We start from the raw sequence: 21,294 nt of genomic DNA, 5'->3' as shown, positions 1-21,294 counted from the left end.
GAACGCCACAGGATGTTTTTTGTGCTGGTCAAGGGCAGACAGGTCTGGAGTGAACCAAGGACTAAATCTATTCCTGGTTCTAATTTTTTTGAATGGGGCATGCTTATTTAAGATGGTAAGTAAGGCACTTTTAAAGAATAACCAGGCATCCTCTACTGACGGGATGAGGTCAATGTCATTCCAGGATACCCAAGACAGGTTGATTAGAAAGGCCTGCTCGCAGAAGTGTTTTAGGGAGCGTTTGACAGTGATGAGGGGTTGTCGTTTGGTCGCAGACCCATTACGGATGCAGGCAATGAGGCAGTGATCGCTGAGATCTTGATTGAAAACAGCAGAAGTGTATGTGGAGGGTGAGTTAGTTAGGATGATATCTATGAGAGTGCCCGTGTTAAATGATTTGGGGTTGTACCTGGTAGGTTCATTGATAATTTGTGCGAGATTGAGGGCATCAAGCTTAGATTGTAGGATGGCCGGGGTGTTAAGCATGTCCCAGTTTAGGTCACCTAGTAGCACGAGCTCGGAAGATAGATGGGGGGCAATCAATTCACATATGGTGTCGATGGCACAGTTGGGGGCAGAGGTACGTTTATAGCAAGCTGGGTTGGCAGAGTGTGCTAAAGCAGTGAGTAAAACACTGTTAACATGCATGAAACCAAGGCTTTTACGGTTACAGAAGTCAGCAAATGAGAGCACCTGGGGAGTGGGAATGGAGCTAGGCACTGCAGGACCTGGATTAACATCTACATCACCAGAGGAACAGAGGAGAAGTAGGATAAGGGTACGGCTAAAGGCTATACGAACTGGCCGTCTAGCAAGTTCGGAACAGAGAGTAAAAGGAGCAGGTTTATGGGAATGATAGCATAGATTCAAAGCATAGTGTACAGACAAATGTAAGGTAGGATGTGAGTACATTGGAGGTACACCTAGGAATTGAGTAATGATGAGAGAGATATAGTCTCTAGAGACGTTTAAACCAGGTGATGTCATCGCATATGTAGGAGGTGGAACAACATGGTTGGTTAAAGCATATTGAGCAGGGCTAGAGGCCCTACAGTGAAATAAGACAGTAATCACTAACAGGGACAGTAATGGACGAGACATATTGATATTAGAGAGAGGCATGCGAAGCCAAGTGAACATATGGGTCCAGTGAGTGGTTGGGCTGGTTGGAGACACGTTGATTCAGACAGTTAGCAGGCCGGTGCTAACAAGCTAGCCGTTAGTAGGCCGGGGCTAACAAGCTAGCAGTTAGCAGACCGAGGCTAGCAAGCTAACAGACCGGGTTAGCTTGCAAGCAGTTAGCAGACCGGGGCAAGCAAGCTAGCAGTTAGCAGACCGGGGCTAGCAAGTTAGCAGAAGGGCCTTTGGGGGACATCGCGATGGATGTAAGTCTGTTTTTGTCTCTTTGTGCGGTGACGTCGATAGACCCGTCGAGGATTATTAGGGTTCCAAGTAGCTCTAGGTAGCTAGCAGGCCGCAGTTAGCAGAATGGACCTTCAGCGGACGTCGTGCCTGAGGGGCCTGTTGGAATCCTTGGGCATATTATGTCGGTATTCCAGTCGTAGAGGATCGGCGGGGTTCCGTTCCCCGTACCGGCAGTAGAAGGGGTCTGGATATTGTAGCCCAGGAGTGGGCTTCGGTGGTAGCCCAGGGGCCCTAGCCGGGCTAGCTTCAGACTAATTGGTGTTTGCTCCGGGATGGAAGCCAGGAGTAGTCACTCGGGATTGCAGTTAGCTAGTTGCGAAGATCCAGATGAAAATGTTCAGAGTTTGCGGTAGGAATCTGGGGATATGGAGAGAAAACAAAATAGGTCCGTTATGCTTTGGTTTGAGTCACGTTGTACAAACTGGCGACAGCTTTCCGAGCTAAAGGTTAGCTGATGTAGTTAGCTGGCTAGCTTCAGTTGAGAGATTCCGAAGTAAATAGAAATACTTTAGGAAAAAAACAGATCCACGCCACATTGGGTGAGGCGGGATGCAGGAGAGTATTTAGAAGTTGAGGTTTAGGAAAATATTTTTAAAAGATATGCGAAGAAAAAGATATAAAAATATATATACAAGGGACACGACAGGACAAAGACAAAGACGTCTGACTGCTACGCCATTTTTATTTGATGTAAAAAGTACTCAGTTGTCATACTTGAGTAAAAGTAAAGATACATCAATTGAAAATTATGTAGTAGTATAAATAGTAAAATACTATTTGAGTAAAAGTCAAAGTATTTTGTTTAAAATATACTTAAGTATCAAAGGTAAATGGAATTGCTAAAATGTACTTAAGTATAAATCATTTCAAATTCCTTATTTTAAGCAAACTAGATGGAATTATTTTGTATTTTTATTTTTATTGACTGATAGCCAGGGGTAAACTCCAACACTCATACAAGGTATGAGGTGAAAAGAACTCTAGGTCAATTGAGAATGCAGAATTGACAAAACAAACTCTAAGTGAACTATCACCTAACTTAACAGAGGTTGATGCCGATGAACGAGAGTAGTAAGGTTTCAACAAATTCACATGAAAAAGTTGGGTGGTCTTCCTGCGCTTAGGAGTTGCAATCAGACAGTTCTGTTCAGACACTTTGCACACTGTGAAAGGACCAGTGAACTTAACCTGCAAAGAAGAACCTACAAATAGGTAAAAGTGCTAAAAACCTGGTCACCAGAGCAAAATTGTCTACACTCAGACCGACAATCATAAATACGCTTAATATTTACTTGTGCACTTTCCAGTTTCTCTTTTGCCATTTCACCAGCAGAGCACAGTCTATAACAAACACCATTGACATAATCAAGTACATTTAGTGGTGGCTCTACTGTTCCCCAGCTGTCCTGCAACACAGCCAGAGGGCCACGCACTGCATGTCCAAAAAGAAGATAATATGGACTAAATCCTATACTCTCCTGGACAACTTCTCTATCTGCCAACAGTAACCATGGCAAACCAACACTGAAACTCTTCCAAGTCAAGGTACAGTGCCTTCAGGAAAGTATTCAGAGCCCTTGACTTTTTCCACACTGTGTTACGTTACAGCCTTATTCTAAAATTGATTAAATCCTTTTTTCTTCTTCATCAATCTACACACAATACCCTATAATGACAAAGTAAACACTATTTATTGAATTTTTTGCACCTTTGTTACAGTTACAGCCTCAAGTTTTCTTGAGTATGACGCTACAAGCTTGGCACACCTGTATTTTGGGAGTTTCTTCCATTCCTCTCAGCAGATCCTCTCAAGCTCTGTCAGGTTGGAAGGGGAGCGATGCTGCACAGCTATTTTCAGGTCTCTCCAGAGATGTTCGATTGGGTTCAAGTCCAGGCTCTGGCTGGGCCACTTAAGGACATTAAGAGACTTGTCCCGAAACCACTCCTGCGTTGTCTTGGTTGTGTACTTAGGGTTGTTGTACTGTTGGAAGGTGAACCTTTGCCCCAATCTGATTGCCTGAGCACTCTGGAGCAGGTTGTCATCAAAGATCTCACTGTACTTTGCTCCATTCATATTTGCTTCGATCCTGATTAGTCTCCCAGTCCCTGCCGCTGAAAAACATCCCCACAGCAGGATGCTGCCCCCAACATGCTTCACCGTAGGATTGTGCCAGGTTTTCTCAAGATGTGACGCTTGGCATTCACGCCAAAGGGTTCAATCTTGGTTTCATCAGACTAGAGAATCTTGTTTCTCATGGTCTGAGAGTCTTTAGGAGCCTTTTGGCAAACTCCAAGCGGGCTGTCATGTGCCTTTTACTGAGGAGTGGCTTCCGTCTGGCCACTCCTACCACTCTTGTTTTTAGTTTTGAAAAAATAAGCAAACATTTCTAAAAACCTGTTTTCACTTCGTCATTATGGGGTATTGTGTGTAGCCTTTAGAACAAAGCTGTAACATAACAAAATGTGGAAAAAGTAAATTGGTCTGAATCCTTTCCGAATGCACTGTAAGCTTTTAATTTGACTAATGTATTGCCACTGGGGCCTGCTGGTGTAACTACTAAACTGCTTACTGACCGTACACTGTACTACATGATTGTAGCGGGCTTACTAACGCATTAGTTATATTAGCTATGTTGACTATGACGTTACTTTAGCTAATATGGTGAGCTAGCTGCGGTTATGATATAAAGGTTTGGCTAGGAAAGGTTTTTTCGCCTGATCACAGACAGCTGTTTTGTTGAACATTGAAGTCCACAAGTGAATAGAAAAGGTGAGAGGAGGAGAGCACATAGATGCGAGAATGAATATAATGAGCTGTTTGTATGTGGCTACGAAAGTGAACTGTTTGCATGTGATCAGGGGTATATTCATTCCGCTGCTTCTGTTGAAAAAAAATCTTAAACTGAAGCAAACGGAGCGAAACGGGAATAAACATACATGAATTTGTCCAATAGAAACTATTGTTTGCTGTCAAGCCTGCTCCCGCTCTTCTTCCACCTGGCGCCTGAGGGAACAAGAATCCCCAGCATTACACACTCAAGCCACCATCAGGACGCACACCTGCCTTCCCCCCGTCACACGCATCAGCGATCATTGGACTCACGTGGACTCAATTACTTGTGTCATTACCTTCCCTATATCTGTCTGTTCCAAAGCTCTATTACCTGCTTTGGGATTTATTGTCTCATGTCTGACGCTATTCCTGTCTTGCTTCCTTGTCTGTTCCCTAATAAATGTTTGACTCTCCGTACCTGCTTCTCCTGTCCGGTGTCAGTCCTTACAGTTTGCAACTACTGGACTAATGATTACACGCTAGGTCAGCAAGATGCAGGCAAGAGTGTGCAAGGCGGTATTGAATGTGTCACTGTCTGTACATGTGTCACTGTCAGTCACCACAAATCCTTCTCTCGAGCTGTGTGCACCTACGTTGAATTCATAGGCTAGGTTGTAGGAACCTCATGATGGGTATAGGGAAAATGCAAGTAATATTTAGTAGCCTAAAACAATCAATGTTAAACTGGGTGAATTGAATATCAATGACAGTCATCCAATATGCTGTAACAGAAATAAGGCCCTGCTCATAATACAACAGAATCATCCTCCCTCATCTTAAATGACACCGACCTCCACTGTTTAGTTCAGTCAGTGGTCCATGTCACTGTCTCTTCCCCCTGGCTGAACATCTGGTGACAGTGCGGGTCTATTCTGGAACCATCAGAACCACCCAGCCCTGTCTATGTAAATCTCAGTTTCACTCCTACAGCTCCCAGTCTACCAGTTGACCAGTTTCACTCCCTGACATACCCTGGACTGGGACTGATGTGAGGGAGGTGACTGATTTTATCCTCTATGGCAGATTCAGGGAGGGACACATAACAGATAAGGCGCCAAGTAATTAATGACAGATAAACAATAATTATACTTCACGATGACAGTGTGTAGTGTATGTCTCTATGTAAATGTGTCTCATGTTTGAGCCCAGCATCCTGTCTCATTCACAGATCTAACAGCTCATGAAAAGGGTTAATACATGCTAGTTGATCACATCAATACCAGGTTGTGAAGTGCATGTAGGGATTTGGTTTGAGGGGCTGATGATGATTTAACATCACTTTTCTTTTACTTCTGTAGATCTACTCTGCATATGGACTGGTAATGCGTTTCAAAACGGCTAATAACTTTCATACACACTTTCAGTTCATTACCAATATAACAAGATACAACCATGATGATGATATTAATGATGATGATGAGGACGATAATGAGGACGTTGGAGAACGTGTGATTTGTATCATGCGTTCTAACCATTTTCAAAGTTGACCTGCTCAGTGTTCCATGTCACTGTCTCTTCCTGCAGTAGGTCCCAGCTGTAGCAGTACTGTCACTGTGCAGTCTGACTGAGGGAGGTTTTTGTACGACTTCAGACAGTAGGTCCCAGCTGTAGCAGTACTGTCACTGTGCAGTCTGACTGAGGGAGGTTTTGTACGACTTCAGACAGTAGGTCCCAGCTGTAGCAGTACTGTCACTGTGCAGTCTGACTGAGGGAGGTTTTTGTACGACTTCAGACAGTAGGTCCCAGCTGTAGCAGTACTGTCACTGTGCAGTCTGACTGAGGGAGGTTTTTGTACGACTTCAGACAGTAGGTCCCAGCTGTAGCAGTACTGTCACTGTGCAGTCTGACTGAGGGAGGTTTTTGTACGACTTCAGACAGTAGGTCCCAGCTGTAGCAGTACTGTCACTGTGCAGTCTGACTGAGGGAGGTTTTTGTACGACTTCAGACAGTAGGTCCCAGCTGTAGCAGTACTGTCACTGTGCAGTCTGACTGAGGGAGGTTTTTGTACGACTTCAGACAGTAGGTCCCAGCTGTAGCAGTACTGTCACTGTGCAGTCTGACTGAGGGAGGTTTTTGTACGACTTCAGACAGTAGGTCCCAGCTGTAGCAGTACTGTCACTGTGCAGTCTGACTGAGGGAGGTTTTTGTACGACTTCAGACAGTAGGTCCCAGCTGTAGCAGTACTGTCACTGTGCAGTCTGACTGAGGGAGGTTTTAGTACGACTTCAGACAGTAGGTCCCAGCTGTAGCAGTACTGTCACTGTGCAGTCTGACTGAGGGAGGTTTTTGTACGACTTCAGACAGTAGGTCCCAGCTGTAGCAGTACTGTCACTGTGCAGTCTGACTGAGGGAGGTTTTTGTACGACTTCAGACAGTAGGTCCCAGCTGTAGCAGTACTGTCACTGTGCAGTCTGACTGAGGGAGGTTTTTGTACGACTTCAGACAGTAGGTCCCAGCTGTAGCAGTACTGTCACTGTGCAGTCTGACTGAGGGAGGTTTTTGTACGACTTCAGACAGTCGTCCCTGCAATGCTTCGCCTGTTAATTCCTGAAGACCCAAAAACCTTTCAGCTGCAGATACAATTATGTCCAGTTTCTTGGATTTCTTGTTCGTTTGGGCGGTACAATTTATCATCTCATAATAGACACCTCAAAATCCACCTTCTCAGGATCAGTGTATCAGGATCCCTCAATGACATTCTCAGGCTCTGGGGCATCAACTGCCATAGGTTCCTCAGCTCAACTCCTACAACTATTTCCACCTCCTCCGTGTAAGAAACCTGTTGAAGAGGTTTGTGTGAGCAGCAGAATTTTAAAGGTTGGGGCTGATTGTCGAACTAGATTTAACTGGGCTAAATTAAAGTGTGGCAAGGTGCTGGAAGGTTCTAGCAGGAGAGCGGTCTTGCTCTTGACAGAACCTCATGTTGTTTTAGGGGCTTATAACTTTGTTATACCATCTCAATAAATATGGATGAATCTTTGCTTGAAATTAACTTCCTGACAGAGGGATCTTACAGAGACTGGGGATTTTGTTCTGAAATGATGTGAGACACTTGTTGCACAGAGTCCATTCAACATATTATGTGACATTTAAAGGCAATGTTTACATATGAACTACAGCAACATAAGAGGAATACTAATGCAATCTGGACATATAGGTGTTATCACTTAAGGAATGATTTAACATGAAGGTGGATGAGTTGACATTACTGTCAGCATCACTGATATATTTATCTCAGTGTATTTAAGTTCAGTCAGTGTTCCATGTCACTGTCTCTTCCCCCTCAGCACCTGCAGTAGGTCCCAGCTGTAGCAGTACAGTCACTGTGCAGTCTGACTGAGGGAGGTTTTAGTACGGCTCTGTATCACTGTGTGAACCACAGAGTGCTACCAGGCCAGTGTTCACTCTGACAGTAGTAATCTCCTGCATCTTCAACCTGGACTCCACTGATGGTCAGAGTGAAGTCACTCCCAGAACCACTGCCACTGAATCTAGATGGAGTCCCAGACTGAAGTGTTGTAGCACGATAAATAAGGAGTTTAGGAGCTCCTCCAGGTTTCTGTTGGTACCAGGCTAGGTAGTTATTAGAATAAACATTACTGCTGGTTTTACAGTTCAGAGAGACTGTCTGTTCTGGGACAACAGCTTTCACTGCCGGAGTCTGTGTCACAACGTACTGTCCTCTGGATTCTGAAAAATATAGTAAAAACATTTATATGAATTAAATATTACATATAGTAATGAAAAGTTCTGAATATAAATATTAATATATAATGTACATGTAAACACTGTAGATTTAATTAATTTTCAACAATAAATTCCAAAAACTGTAACCTTGAAAGCAGAAAACAAGTGTCCAGATGAAGATGGTGATGAAAGTCATGGTTGTTGTGGGTTCTGTTGTCATGAAGGACAGATCTCAGTCATGAAGTGTTAAACTCACAGGGCTATAAACACTCCCAGAGAACTGAAGCATGTGCTGCCAATGCAAAGTGTTCTCTCTATGCAAACAGACTATTGGTCCCCCAGGGAAACTGTTGTTGAAGAGCTCTTCTTCTTTGGGATTGGGTTAGAGGATCACATCTAATTTAAAGGTGTACACACCGCCCCCTACTGTACTAAATTGTAAGGCCAGTCACTGCCTACAATATCAACATTAAATTATATTTTTATTCCTGTTCCTAAAAGGACAAACTTGCCCCACCAACTAACCCTACATACCACTATTTCATACAAATACAAATCATCGCCCCATTAACTCTTCTAGTGAAAAACCTCATACACCAGGTATTTCTCTTCAGCTACCACCTACCCATTAAAACCCACTACCCCATTCCACTACTTTGACCTCTACTCCTGCACCATGCCAACGACCTGGCAGGACGGGACACCACCACTCAACACACCCTACAACTCTTCTTAAGTGAAATCTCATATACCCAAATACTTCTCTGCAGCTGCCACCACAACAGCTATTTTCTAAAAATGCACGTTCCATTTCTATGGTACAGTTGATAACGAATGCTATGAACGCTAAGACAACCTTACTGAAGCATAATTCACTCGCTGCCCTATCCCCCTGTGCTGGCACAAATCTACTACTCACTGGGATCCCTCACCCTTCACCCATCCTCTTTCACTTCCTTCATTGCCTCAGCATACGACACCCTCTGTACTACTCTGACTCTGGTCACGTCAACCTGCCTCTCTCGCACCTGACACTTACGATCTCCAACAACATCAGCACCCCTACTGTTGACACAACTTTATCCAGCAAAACTACACAATCCTCTCTCTGTCCCATGCCCTTCTGCACACATCTTGGAATCTCCCTCCTACACACTGCTGCAACATGACCATGAACGTTGCACCTGAAACAGTACAGTGGATTCTGCACAAAAGCTCTAACAGGATAACTAATATATACTCAAAACTCAAAAGGACTGACAATGACTCCTCTGTTTCACCACCGGATCTACGACGCACCAAACGGCGGGCGTCACAAACACCAGGAATTTTAAACTTCAATTGCTCCACCTCCACACTTATCGCTCACCCAGAATTCACCCCCTTCAATGGTGCCCTGTGTCATGTAAAAATCTTCCCAGTGTGAAATAGTCCAACCATTCTGATTGTTTTCTGATTGTACATCATGCTGTAAAATCTCTCCCAGCGTGAAAATGTTCCCAATACAATAATTGCATGCGCATCTCTTTATGTAACCTGTGTCCCCTGACCTCGACAAACAGTTCTGTGGGCACACACATTTGCTTCACACATCTGCCAATCAATGGTGGCCAGGGGTATTGACTCTGACCAATCAGAAGCTTGTTGAAGCGTGAGGTCAGCATATAAACACACGGACTTGCTCGTCAAAGTGCTGAGGGTTGATGTGAGGAGAGAATTAACAGCGATGGCAAAGACTTTGATGCTACATTTTCAATTAACAGTGCTTGACAGTATTTGTCAGTAAGTTAGCTGTACAAACATGTTAAAACTGAACACCTCTGAGAACAAGTTATCTTGACCAGTTTACAGCTCATTGTGCTACTTAGATAGTTAAATCAAGGGCGAGGTGGTGTGAGATAAACATCTGTAGGAGCTCAGCCATCCACAGACACGCGTGCAACTGACTAGGAACATTTTCACACTGAAAAGTTTTACATGACTTCACAATCACAACAATTAAGAACTACTTCACACTGCGAAGATTTTTACATTACATCCTGTTGGTAAAAGCAAAGCAAGAAACAGATCATGACCCAAGTTGAGTGACACAGAGCACCTGCTCCCTCTAATCAGAAGAAACACAAACTTCACAAGTCCACTACAAGTTACCTTCACTGATTCAACTGCACCCAACTCCTTTCTGACCCAACCTGAAACCAGAAATGGATCTGCCAACAGGCAAGGGTCCACCTCCTCAGAAATGTCACTCCTATTGGTCCAGATTCTTCTTTATCATGTCTGACACCATTCTTCCTCAACACACATCTTCCCACATCTTCTCCTTCTTCCTCGCTGTCCACAATCACATCTATCTGTTCACCAAGCTCTTGCCTCTCCATCAGCTACATTGCTTGCAGAGCACTGATGGTGTTTCTCCAAAACCCAACTTCTGTTCCTGACCTCTCCATGCTTCCTTCACCTTCCCACAACCTCCATTCATTGGAGAGATCTGTGTGAGCAGCAGCATTTTAAAGGTTGAGGCTGATTGTTCAGCCAATCAGGGTCTTGAGTGGTTTTAACAAGCCTCAGATCGGCTCCATTAAAGGCCTGGGAACGTGCTGAAAGGATCGAGCCAGGTGTGGCAGGAGAGGCGTTTTGCCTTGACATAACCACAGGACGTTTTAGGGGGTTACAATAATGTTAGATAATCTCAAAAAATATTGCTGAATCTTTGCTTGAAATTCAATACCTGACTGAGATACTTCAGAGAGGGAGACACAACAGATATGCCTCCATGTAATTAATGATAGATAATACTGCATGTCTGTTTGAGCCCAGCAGCTTGTTTCATTCACAGATCCAGCATCATTTCTCAATCACAGATGTAACAGCCAGTAACCTGCTCATTAAAATAGTTAATATAATGCTAGATGATCACATCACATGTTTGGTTGTGAGGTTCATATTTGATTTAGGGGGCTGATGTTGATGTAACACCACCTTCCTTTTATTTACGTCTCTACATCTTGTTTTGCATATTGGACTGGTATTGTGGGTATTTCAGAACTTCAAATAACTTTTGAAGGTGCACAACATGATGATGATGATGATGATGAGGAACATGTGGTTAGAATGATGCTTTCTAAACAGATTCAAAGTTGACTTCACTAACCAGTGTTCCATGTCACTGTCTCTTGTATGACAGAACCTCAGGTTGTTATTATGGGTCATAATCATGTTATATGATCTCAGTAAATATGGTTCAATCTTAACTTGTAATGCACTACCCAATACAGGGGCCTAACAGAGACTGTGGTACTTATTCTGAAATTATGTGAGACATTATTACTTCACATAGATGGAGTCTATTCAATTTATTGTCTGAAATGTTAATAAAAGGTTTGTTAGCCACAGCAAAAGGGAAGGCATATTTATGTAGTCTGGACCTACGGGTGTTGTCAGTTCAGGAATGATTTAACATGAAGGTGGATAAGTTGACATTATAGTCAGCATCACTGATATATTTATCTCAGTGTATTTTAGTTCAGTCAGTGTTCCATGTCACTGTCTCTTCCCCCTCAGCACCTGCAGTAGGTCCCAGCTGTATCAGTACAGTCACTGTGCAGTCTGACTGAGGGAGGTTTTAGTACGGCTCTGTATCACTGTGTGAACCACAGAGTGCTACCAGGCCAGTGTAAACTCTGACAGTAGTAATCTCCTGCATCTTCAGCCTGGACTCCACTGATGGTCAGAGTGAAGTCACTCCCAGATCCACTGCCACTGAATCTAGATGGAGTCCCAGACTGAAGTGTTGTAGCAAGGTAAATAAGGAGTTTAGGAGCTCCTCCAGGTTTCTGTTGGTACCAGGCTAGATAGTTATTGTTGTAAACATTACTGCTGGTTTTACAGTTCAGAGAGACTGTCTGTCCTGGGAGAACAGCTTTCACTACCGGAGTCTGTGTCACAACGTACTGTCCTCTGGATTCTGAAAAATATTGTAAAACATTTATAGGAATGGAATGTTACATATAGTAATGAATAGTTCTGAATTTAAATATTAACATTGATATACTGTACATGTATATACTATAGATTAAATTCATTTTCAACAATACATTCTGAAAATTGTAACCTTGTATGTAGAAGACAAGTGTCCAGATGAAGATGGTGATAAAAGTCATGGTTGTTGTGGATTCTGTTGTCATGAAGAACAGCTCTCAGTCATGAAGTGTTAAACTCACAGGGATATAAATGCTCTTAGAGCAGCGGAGCAAATTAATTATGCAAATTAATGTTTCAAATCTATTTCAGGTTTCAAGTAGTATCCCATCAGAATACATTTTGAGATTTATTTTATAAGAATTAGGTGGGTAATTAAATTTGTCTTATTTCACACAGTTTTATGCCCAAGTGTGAATTGGAATGATTTTTTTTTGCATATCCCAACTCCCCCTGAGACAACCTCGGAGAGTGGGGTCAAGGCCAGGGTCTGCCGTTGACAACGGCGACCCTGGAGCAATTAGGGTTAAGTGCCTTGCTCAAGGTCACATCAGCATATTTTTCACCTTGTCGACCCAGATATTTGAACTAGTGACCTTTCAGTTACTGGCCCAACGCTCTAACCGCTAACTACCTGCTGCTCCTTTAATAACATCAAACAGCAACTGTTTTATCTGATAACTAATTTATAGTAACTTTTATGTCACACTACCATTATATTGTTATTCTGATGATGATCAGATATAATGGACTGTCTGTTCACTCATGCTTGGTCTCTCATGTAAGTTCCTCTAATCAGTTAGTGAACACTTCTCTAAACTAAAGCTGGTAGGATTCCTCTGGTACTGTTGTCTGTCCTCTGTGACTTTACCACCAATGTTAAATCTGAGATCAACATGTTTAATAAAGGATTATACAACATGGATCACTATCACTACTGCTGCTGCGGTTGTCTTTCATATGGACAATATGGAGCAACACGGATCTAATGCTGGACTGTACCTCCAGACTAGGAGAACACCTGATACACAGAGGAAGGAAAAATACTACTATCTGGATTTAAGATACAATTCATATTTGTATTATCTAGAAACAGCTAATATGAAGTGTTTGTTCTACCGGGAAGATGTTAAAGTGTATTAGTGTTGATTATGATTCTGTATGAGTGATCTTCACTGTAACAGCTGCAGCAACACAACACAGAGAGGTTTTTGTACCAGCAGTAATAGTGATTGTATCACTGTGGTACACTTTTGGTAGCGGCACCAGACTCGATGTTGGAAGTAAGTAATACGCTCTTTGATATTTCTTTCTGATGATTTTTGGGGGTATTTTCCTTTGTGAAACTTTGTCTATATGAAAATATTGCGATTTGTCATATTTTCCTTCCTAAAAATATATATATATATATTTTTATTACTTTTGACTAAGCCTTCATTCAAATGAAATGTTATTTAATTAACATGTTCAAATGTAGGTGCTCCGGGCAGAACAGTGCTCCGGGCAGTCGAGCGGAAATGGAGGAAAACTCGCCTCCCTGCGGACCTGGCATCCTTTCACTCCCTCCTCTCTACATTTTCCTCCTTCTGTCTCTGCTGCTAAAGCCACTTTCTTCCACTCTAAATTCCAAGCATCTGCCTCTAACCCTAGGAAGCTCTTTGCCACCTTCTCCTCCCTCCTGAATCCTCCTCCCCCTCCCCCCCTCCTCCCTCTCTGCAGATGACTTCGTCAACCATTTTGAAAAGAAGGTCGATGACATCCGATCCTCGTTTGCTAAGTCAAACGACACCGCTGGTTCTGATCACACTGCCCTACCCTGTGCTCTGACCTCTTTCTCCCCTCTCTCTCCAGATGAAATCTCGCTTCTTGTGACGGCCGGCCGCCCAACAACCTGCCCGCTTGACCCTATCCCCTCCTCTCTTCTCCAGACCATTTCCGGAGACCTTCTCCCTTACCTCACCTCGCTCATCAACTCATCCCTGACCGCTGGCTACGTCCCTTCCGTCTTCAAGAGAGCGAGAGTTGCACCCCTTCTGAAAAAACCTACACTCGATCCCTCCGATGTCAACAACTACAGACCAGTATCCCTTCTTTCTTTTCTCTCCAAAACTCTTGAACGTGCCGTCCTTGGCCAGCTCTCCCGCTATCTCTCTCAGAATGACCTTCTTGATCCAAATCAGTCAGGTTTCAAGACTAGTCATTCAACTGAGACTGCTATTCTCTGTATCACGGAGGCGCTCCGCACTGCTAAAGCTAACTCTCTCTCCTCTGCTCTCATCCTTCTAGACCTATCGGCTGCCTTCGACACTGTGAACCATCAGATCCTCCTCTCCACCCTCTCCGAGTTGGGCATCTCCGGTGCGGCCCACGCTTGGATTGCGTCCTACCTGACAGGTCGCTCCTACCAGGTGGCGTGGCGAGAATCTGTCTCCTCGCCACGCGCTCTCACCACTGGTGTCCCCCAGGGCTCTGTTCTAGGCCCTCTCCTATTCTCGCTATACACCAAGTCACTTGGCTCTGTCATAACCTCACATGGTCTCTCCTATCATTGCTATGCAGACGACACACAATTAATCTTCTCCTTTCCCCCTTCTGATGACCAGGTGGCGAATCGCATCTCTGCATGTCTGGCAGACATATCAGTGTGGATGATGGATCACCACCTCAAGCTGAACCTCGGCAAGACGGAGCTGCTCTTCCTCCCGGGGAAGGACTGCCCGTTCCATGATCTCGCCATCACGGTTGACAACTCCATTGTGTCCTCCTCCCAGAGCGCTAAGAACCTTGGCGTGATCCTGGACAACACCCTGTCGTTCTCAACTAACATCAAGGCGGTGGCCCGTTCCTGTAGGTTCATGCTCTACAACATCCGCAGAGTACGACCCTGCCTCACACAGGAAGCGGCGCAGGTCCTAATCCAGGCACTTGTCATCTCCCGTCTGGATTACTGCAACTCGCTGTTGGCTGGGCTCCCTGCCTGTGCCATTAAACCCCTACAACTCATCCAGAAAGCCGCAGCCCGTCTGGTGTTCAACCTTCCCAAGTTCTCTCACGTCACCCCGCTCCTCCGCTCTCTCCACTGGCTTCCAGTTGAAGCTCGCATCCGCTACAAGACCATGGTGCTTGCCTACCGAGCTGTGAGGGGAACGGCACCGCAGTACCTCCAGGCTCTGATCAGGCCCTACACCCAAACAAGGGCACTGCGTTCATCCACCTCTGGCCTGCTCGCCTCCCTACCACTGAGGAAGTACAGTTCCCGCTCAGCCCAGTCAAAACTGTTCGCTGCTCTGGCCCCCAATGGTGGAACAAACTCCCTCACGACGCCAGGACAGCGGAGTCAATCACCACCTTCCGGAGACACCTGAAACCCCACCTCTTCAAGGAATACCTAGGATAGGATAAAGCAATCCTTCTCACCCCCCCCTTAAATGATTTAGATGCACTATTGTAAAGTGGCTGTTCCACTGATGTCAGAAGGTGAATTCACCAATTTGTAAGTCGCTCTGGATAAGAGCGTCTGCTAAATGACTTAAATGTAAATGTAATGTAAATGTAGGTGTTTATTTAAATGTGTGGTTTGATGGATTGCAGAGGATAGTTCCAGTATGATAACTATTTAATAATATGGAATATAGTTGTTGCATTGTGTATTACTGTCTGTGTGCGATTCTTTATTTATATTTTTATTATCTTTAACTCAAATCATTTTTGGTTAAATGTAGATTTTGAATGAGCCTTCTTTCAAATAAATATTTATTGAATCAAAATGATAAATTGTAGGTTTATTTGAATGTCTGATATGTAAAATTGCATAGTATTACACCTAATTCTGGTATAAAAACTAATAGTATTGTTTATAGTATTCATCATTGTTGCATTGTATTCATGGTAAACTTCACTGTTAGTGTGAAGACAAAGACAAAGAGTATGAGTAGGTTGTTCTGATCAGATCCATTCCTAAACAATATCTGTATAACATGTATAACTGACACCATATGACTAGTAACTCTAGTTATTTTACCACTTTATACTTGTTAGGTTCATAAATCTGCTTTGTATCATATTACTTTAGGGTTTTCTCCACAGCTTTTAAATAATCCAACTTCTACATTGATATTTAGAGGACATTTCCAATTCACTTTATTTGGTTGTGGACTTTAATGGAGATAATCTCTTGGTGTTGCTGTACTTGTTGTAATTACTTAGTTGATGTATTCTGTTTGTTCCAGGTAACAGTGCCCCCACCCTCACCGTCCTGCCCCCCTCTAGTGAGGAGCTGTCCAGTACAACAACAGCCACACTGACATGTCTGGCCAACAATGGCTTCCCCTCAGACTGGACCATAAGATGGAAAGTGGACGGTACCAGCCAGAATCAGGAGGCCAGTTCTAGGGTCCTGGAGAAGGATGGCCTGTACAGCTGGAGCAGCACCCTGACTCTCACTGGCCAGGAGTGGACCAAGGCAGGAGAGGTGACCTGAGAAGCCCAGCAGAATTCCCAGACTCCAGTCACCAAGACCTTGAGGAGGGCTGACTGTTCTGGGTAGGACCCCTCAGTCACACACCCCTGTTGGAGAGAGGCTGCTGGTTCCTCTGCTTTGATTCTGTTCTGAGATCAGATGTTCTCTGTCTTTTGATCACTGACATGTCGAGTAACAGGGGGCTTTGCTTGAGGTCATGTGTCAATCCTCTCTGTAGACTGAGATTCAATCGGTGTTAGATTTGATGAGTTCTGTTTTGTTACTATTAGATACTGTAGGAATGTTTGCTTTGATGCTTTGATGAATAGATGAAAATAAAGATTTCCCTTTGGAACACATATTTCTGTTGTCTCTTTTAATAATTAGACTGCAGTCTTAAATGTTGTTTAATGGTATAGACATACAGTAATTGTTAGAGGAATTCTAAATTCATATATGTTTTGTAGCCAAAACCAAATTCACACTCTATCTATTTCATAATAAGTTGTAAGTTTATAATTTTTGCATGAAATAGATCGAGACCAGTCTTAAAAACAAGTTCAGCATTTATTCTTGATGAGTACTGACCCAAAATACAAAGAACAGGTATTTTAAAGTGAAGATAAAAATGACGTCATCAGTTCTCACACTCTCTCTGATCCACACGATAGCGCAGTGTCTTCAAGTCTGGAGATTGTCTCCTACTCCCCTGATAAAGCAAACATTCCAATCTGTCTAAAAGACCTCCACTAATGGAACATCAAAGAACATTTTTATCTTTCTGAAAAGATATAGCCTCCTTCTCCCTTAAACCCTCAAGGTACAGACAATTCATTCGTTTTACCTACAATTTCAGTCCTCCTTTAACCAAAAACCCATACATTTCATACCGTAACATAATAGTATTAAAACTTAATGGTTCTAATAAAATGTATACATAATTAATCATTTCAACTATAATTTCCTCCAACAGTAATCAAGCCTGATTCACAGTTTCTTTGAAAACTATCAGACCGAAATGTCATTGCTAAGTTATTTATGTTCTCACTTGAAACCACATCCTCTTCAACCAGCAAATCAAATGAAAACAAATGTTACTAATCACATGCGCCGAATACAACAGATGTAGACCTTACAGAGAAATGCTTACTTACGAGAGCCCTAACCAAACACAGCTTAAAAAAATACGTATGAGAATAAGAGATAAAAGTAACAAGTAATTAAAGAGCAGCAATGAAATAACAATAGCGAGACTATATACATGGGGGAACCGATACAGAGTCAATGTGCGGTGGCACCGGTTCGTTGAGGTAGTATGTACATGTAGTTAGAGTTATTAAAGTGACTATGCATAGATGACAACAGAGAGTAGCGGTGGTGTGAAGAGGGGGAGAGGGGGGGAAATGCAAATAGTCTGGGTAGCCATTTGACTAGATGTTCAGGAGTCTTATGGCTTGGGGGTAGAATCTGTTAAGAAGCCTCTTGGACTTGGCGCTCCGGTACTGCTTGCCATGCTTTAGCAGAGAGAGCAGTCTATGACTAGGGTGGTGTTTAGTCCCATGGTTCTTAGCTTATTGATGAGCTTTGAGGGCACAATGGTGTTGAAAGCTGAGCTGTAGTCAATGAATAGAATTCTCACATAGGTGTTCCTTTTGTCCAGGTGGGAAAGGGCAGTGTGGAGAGCAATAGAGATTGTACCATCTGTGGATCTGTTGGGGCGGTATGCAAATTGGAGTGGGTCTAGGGTTGCTGGGATGATGGTGTAGATGTGAGCCATGACCAGCCTTTCAAAGCACTTCATGGCTACAGACGTGAGTGCTTCGGGTTGGTAGGCAGTGTTCTTTGGCACAGGCACTATGGTGGTCTGCTTGAAACATGTTGGTATTACAGACTCAGACAGGGAGAGGTTGAAAGTGTCAGTGAAGAGACTTGCCAGTTGGTCAGCGCATGCTTGCAGTACACGTCCTGGTAATCTGTCTGGCCCTGCGGCCTTAAAAATGTTGACCTGTTTAAAGGTCTTACTCACAACGGCTGCAGAGAGCATGATCACACAGTCTTCCATGACAGTTGGTGCTCTCATGCATGTTTCAATGTTATTTGCCTCGAAGCGAGCATAGAAGTAGTTTAGCTCATCTGGTAGGCTCGTGTCACTGTGCAGCTCTCGGCTGTGCTTCCGTTTGTAGTCTGTAATGGTTTGCAAGTCCTGCCACATCCGACGAGCGTGAGAGCCAGTGTAGTACGATTCGATCTTATTCCTGTATTAACGCTTTGCCTGTTTGATTGTTTGTCCGATAGCATAGCGGGATTTTTTTAAAGCTTCCGGGTTAGAGACCCGCTCCTTGAAAGCGACAGCTCAAGCCTTTAGCTCAGTGCGGATGCTGTCTGTAATCCATGGCTTCTGGTAGGGATATGTATATTTTTTATTTTTTTCACCTTCATTTAACCAGGTAGGCTAGCTGAGAACATGTTCTCATTTGCAACTGCGACCTGGCCAAGATAAAGGATAGCAATTCGACACAATCAACAACACAGAGTTAGAACAAAAGAACAAAAGAAAATAAAAGTCTATATACAGTGAGTGCAAATGAGGTAAGATAATAAATAGGCCATGGTGGTGAAGTACTTACAATATAGCAATTAAAACACTGGAATGGTAGATGTGCAGAAGATGAATGTGCAAGTAGAGATACTGGGGTGCAAAGGACCAAGATAAATAAATAAATACTGTATGGGGATGAGGTGGGTAGATAGAAAAGCTCTTTACAGATGGGCTATGTACAGGTGCAGTGATCTGTGAGCTGCTCTGACAGCTGGTGCTTAAAACTAGTGAGGGAGATATGAGTCTCCAGCTTCAGAGATTGAGGCAGTTCGTTCCAGTCATTGGCAGCAGAGAACTGGAAGGAAAGACGACCAAAGGAGGAATTGGCTTTGGGGGTGACCAGTGAGATATATCTGCTGGAGCGATTGCCACGAGTGGGTGCTGCTATGGTGACCAGTGAGCTGAGATAAGGTGGGGCTTTACCTAGCAAAGAGTTGTAGATAACCTGTAGCCAGTGGGTTTGGTGACGAGTACGGAGCGAGGGTCAACCAACGAGAGCGTACAGGGCGCAATGGTGGGTAGTGTATGGGGCTTTGGTGACAAAACGGATGGCACTGTGATAGACTGCATCCAGTTTGTTGAGTACAGTGTTGGAGGCAATTTTATAGATGACATCACCGAAGTCGAGGATCGGTAGGATGGTCAGTTTTACGAGGGTATGTTTGGCAGCATGAGTGAAGGATGCTTTGTTGTGATATAGGAAGCCAATTCTAGATTTAATTTTGGATTGGAGATGCTTAATGTGAGTCTGGAAGGAGAGTTTACAGTCTAACCAGACACCAGTATGTACATATGGTCACTGTGGGGAAGACGTCATCGATGCACTTATTGATGAAGCCAATGACTGATGTGGTGTACTCCTCAATGCAATTGGGGGAATCCCAGAACATATTCCAGTCTGTGCTTGAAAAACAGTCCTGTAGCTTAGAATCTGACCACTTTTTTATTGATCAAGTCACTGGTGCTTCCTGCTTTAATTTTAGCTCGTAAGCAGGAATCAGGAGAATTGAATTATGGTCAGATTTGCAAAATGGAGGGCAAGGGAGAGCTTTGTATGCGTCTCTGTGTGTAGTATACAGTGGGGCAAAAAGTATTTAGTCAGCCACCAATTGTGCAAGTTCTCCCACTTAAAAAGATGCGAGAGGCCTGTAATTTTCATCATAGGTACACTTCAACTATGACAGACAAAATGAGGGGAAAAAACCCAGAATATCACATTGTAGGATTTTTAATGAATTTATTTGCATATTATGGTGGACAATAAGTATTTGAAACAAAATAGAACTTTTTGGTAAAAACTCAACTCGTCGTGTTTGGAGGACAAAGAAAAAGAAAGGACAAAGTTGCATCCAAAGAACACCATACCTACTGTGAAGCATGGGGTGGAAACATCATGCTTTGGGGCTGTTTTTCTGCAAAGGGAACAGGACGACTGATCCGTGTAAAGGAAAGAATGAATGGAGCCATGTATCGTGAGATTTTGAGTGAAAACCTACTTCCATCAGCAAGGGCATTGAAGATGAAACGTGGCTGGGTCTTTCAGCACGACAATAATCCCAAATACACCGCCCGGGCAACAAAGGAGTGGCTTCGTAAGAAGCATTTCAAGGTCCTGGAGTGGCCTAGCCTGTCTCCAGATCTCAACCCCATAGAAAATCTTTGGAGGGAGTTGAAAGTCCGTGTAGCCCAGCAACAGCTCCAAAACATCACTGCTCTAGAGGAGATCTGCATGGAGGAATGGGCCAAAATACCAGCAACAGTGTGTGAAAACCTTGTGAAGACTTACAGAAAACGTTTGACCTCTGTCATTGCCAACAAAGGGTATATAACAAAGTATTGAGATAAACTTTTGTTATTGACCAAATACTTATTTTCCACCATAATTTGCAAATAAATTAATTAAAAATCCTACAATGTGATGTTCTGGATTTTTTATTTCTCATTTTGTCTGTCATAGTTGAAGTGGACCTATGATGAACATTACGGGCCTCTCATCTTTTTAAGTGGGAGAACTTGCACAATTGTTGGCTGACAAAATACTGTATGTGGTCCAGAGTTCTTTTTCCTCTTGTTGCACATTTAACAGGAGAGGTCTAGATACTACAATGTTAAAAGATTAACAGGAGAGGTACAGATACTACAATGTTAACAGTTTAACAGGAGAGGTCAAGATACTACAATGTTAACAGTTTAACAGGAGAGGTCTAGATACTACAATGTTAACAGTTTAACAGGAGAGGTCTACATACTACAATGTTAACAGTTTAACAGGAGAGGTCTAGAAACTACAATGTTAACAGTTTAACAGGA

At 43.3% G+C, this 21,294-nt stretch overlaps 1 gene segment (V, D, J or C); it reads left to right on the top strand.

Annotated features, from left to right (window-relative positions):
- Window positions 1-13,091: 13,091 nt before the first annotated feature.
- On the top strand, window positions 13,092-16,744 carry LOC135515288 (Ig lambda chain C region-like; the record flags this gene model as incomplete). The annotated part of the segment is given in 2 exon segments: window positions 13,092-13,209; window positions 16,156-16,744. Coding segments are annotated over 2 exon segments (369 nt in total), but the record flags the coding sequence as incomplete, so codon positions are not given.
- Window positions 16,745-21,294: the final 4,550 nt, after the last annotated feature.

Source organism: Oncorhynchus masou, chromosome 27 (genome assembly GCF_036934945.1).
Source record: "Oncorhynchus masou masou isolate Uvic2021 chromosome 27, UVic_Omas_1.1, whole genome shotgun sequence".
In the NCBI taxonomy this organism is placed as follows: Eukaryota; Metazoa; Chordata; class Actinopteri; order Salmoniformes; family Salmonidae; genus Oncorhynchus; species Oncorhynchus masou.
This window is presented reverse-complemented; position numbering and strand designations above follow the sequence as displayed.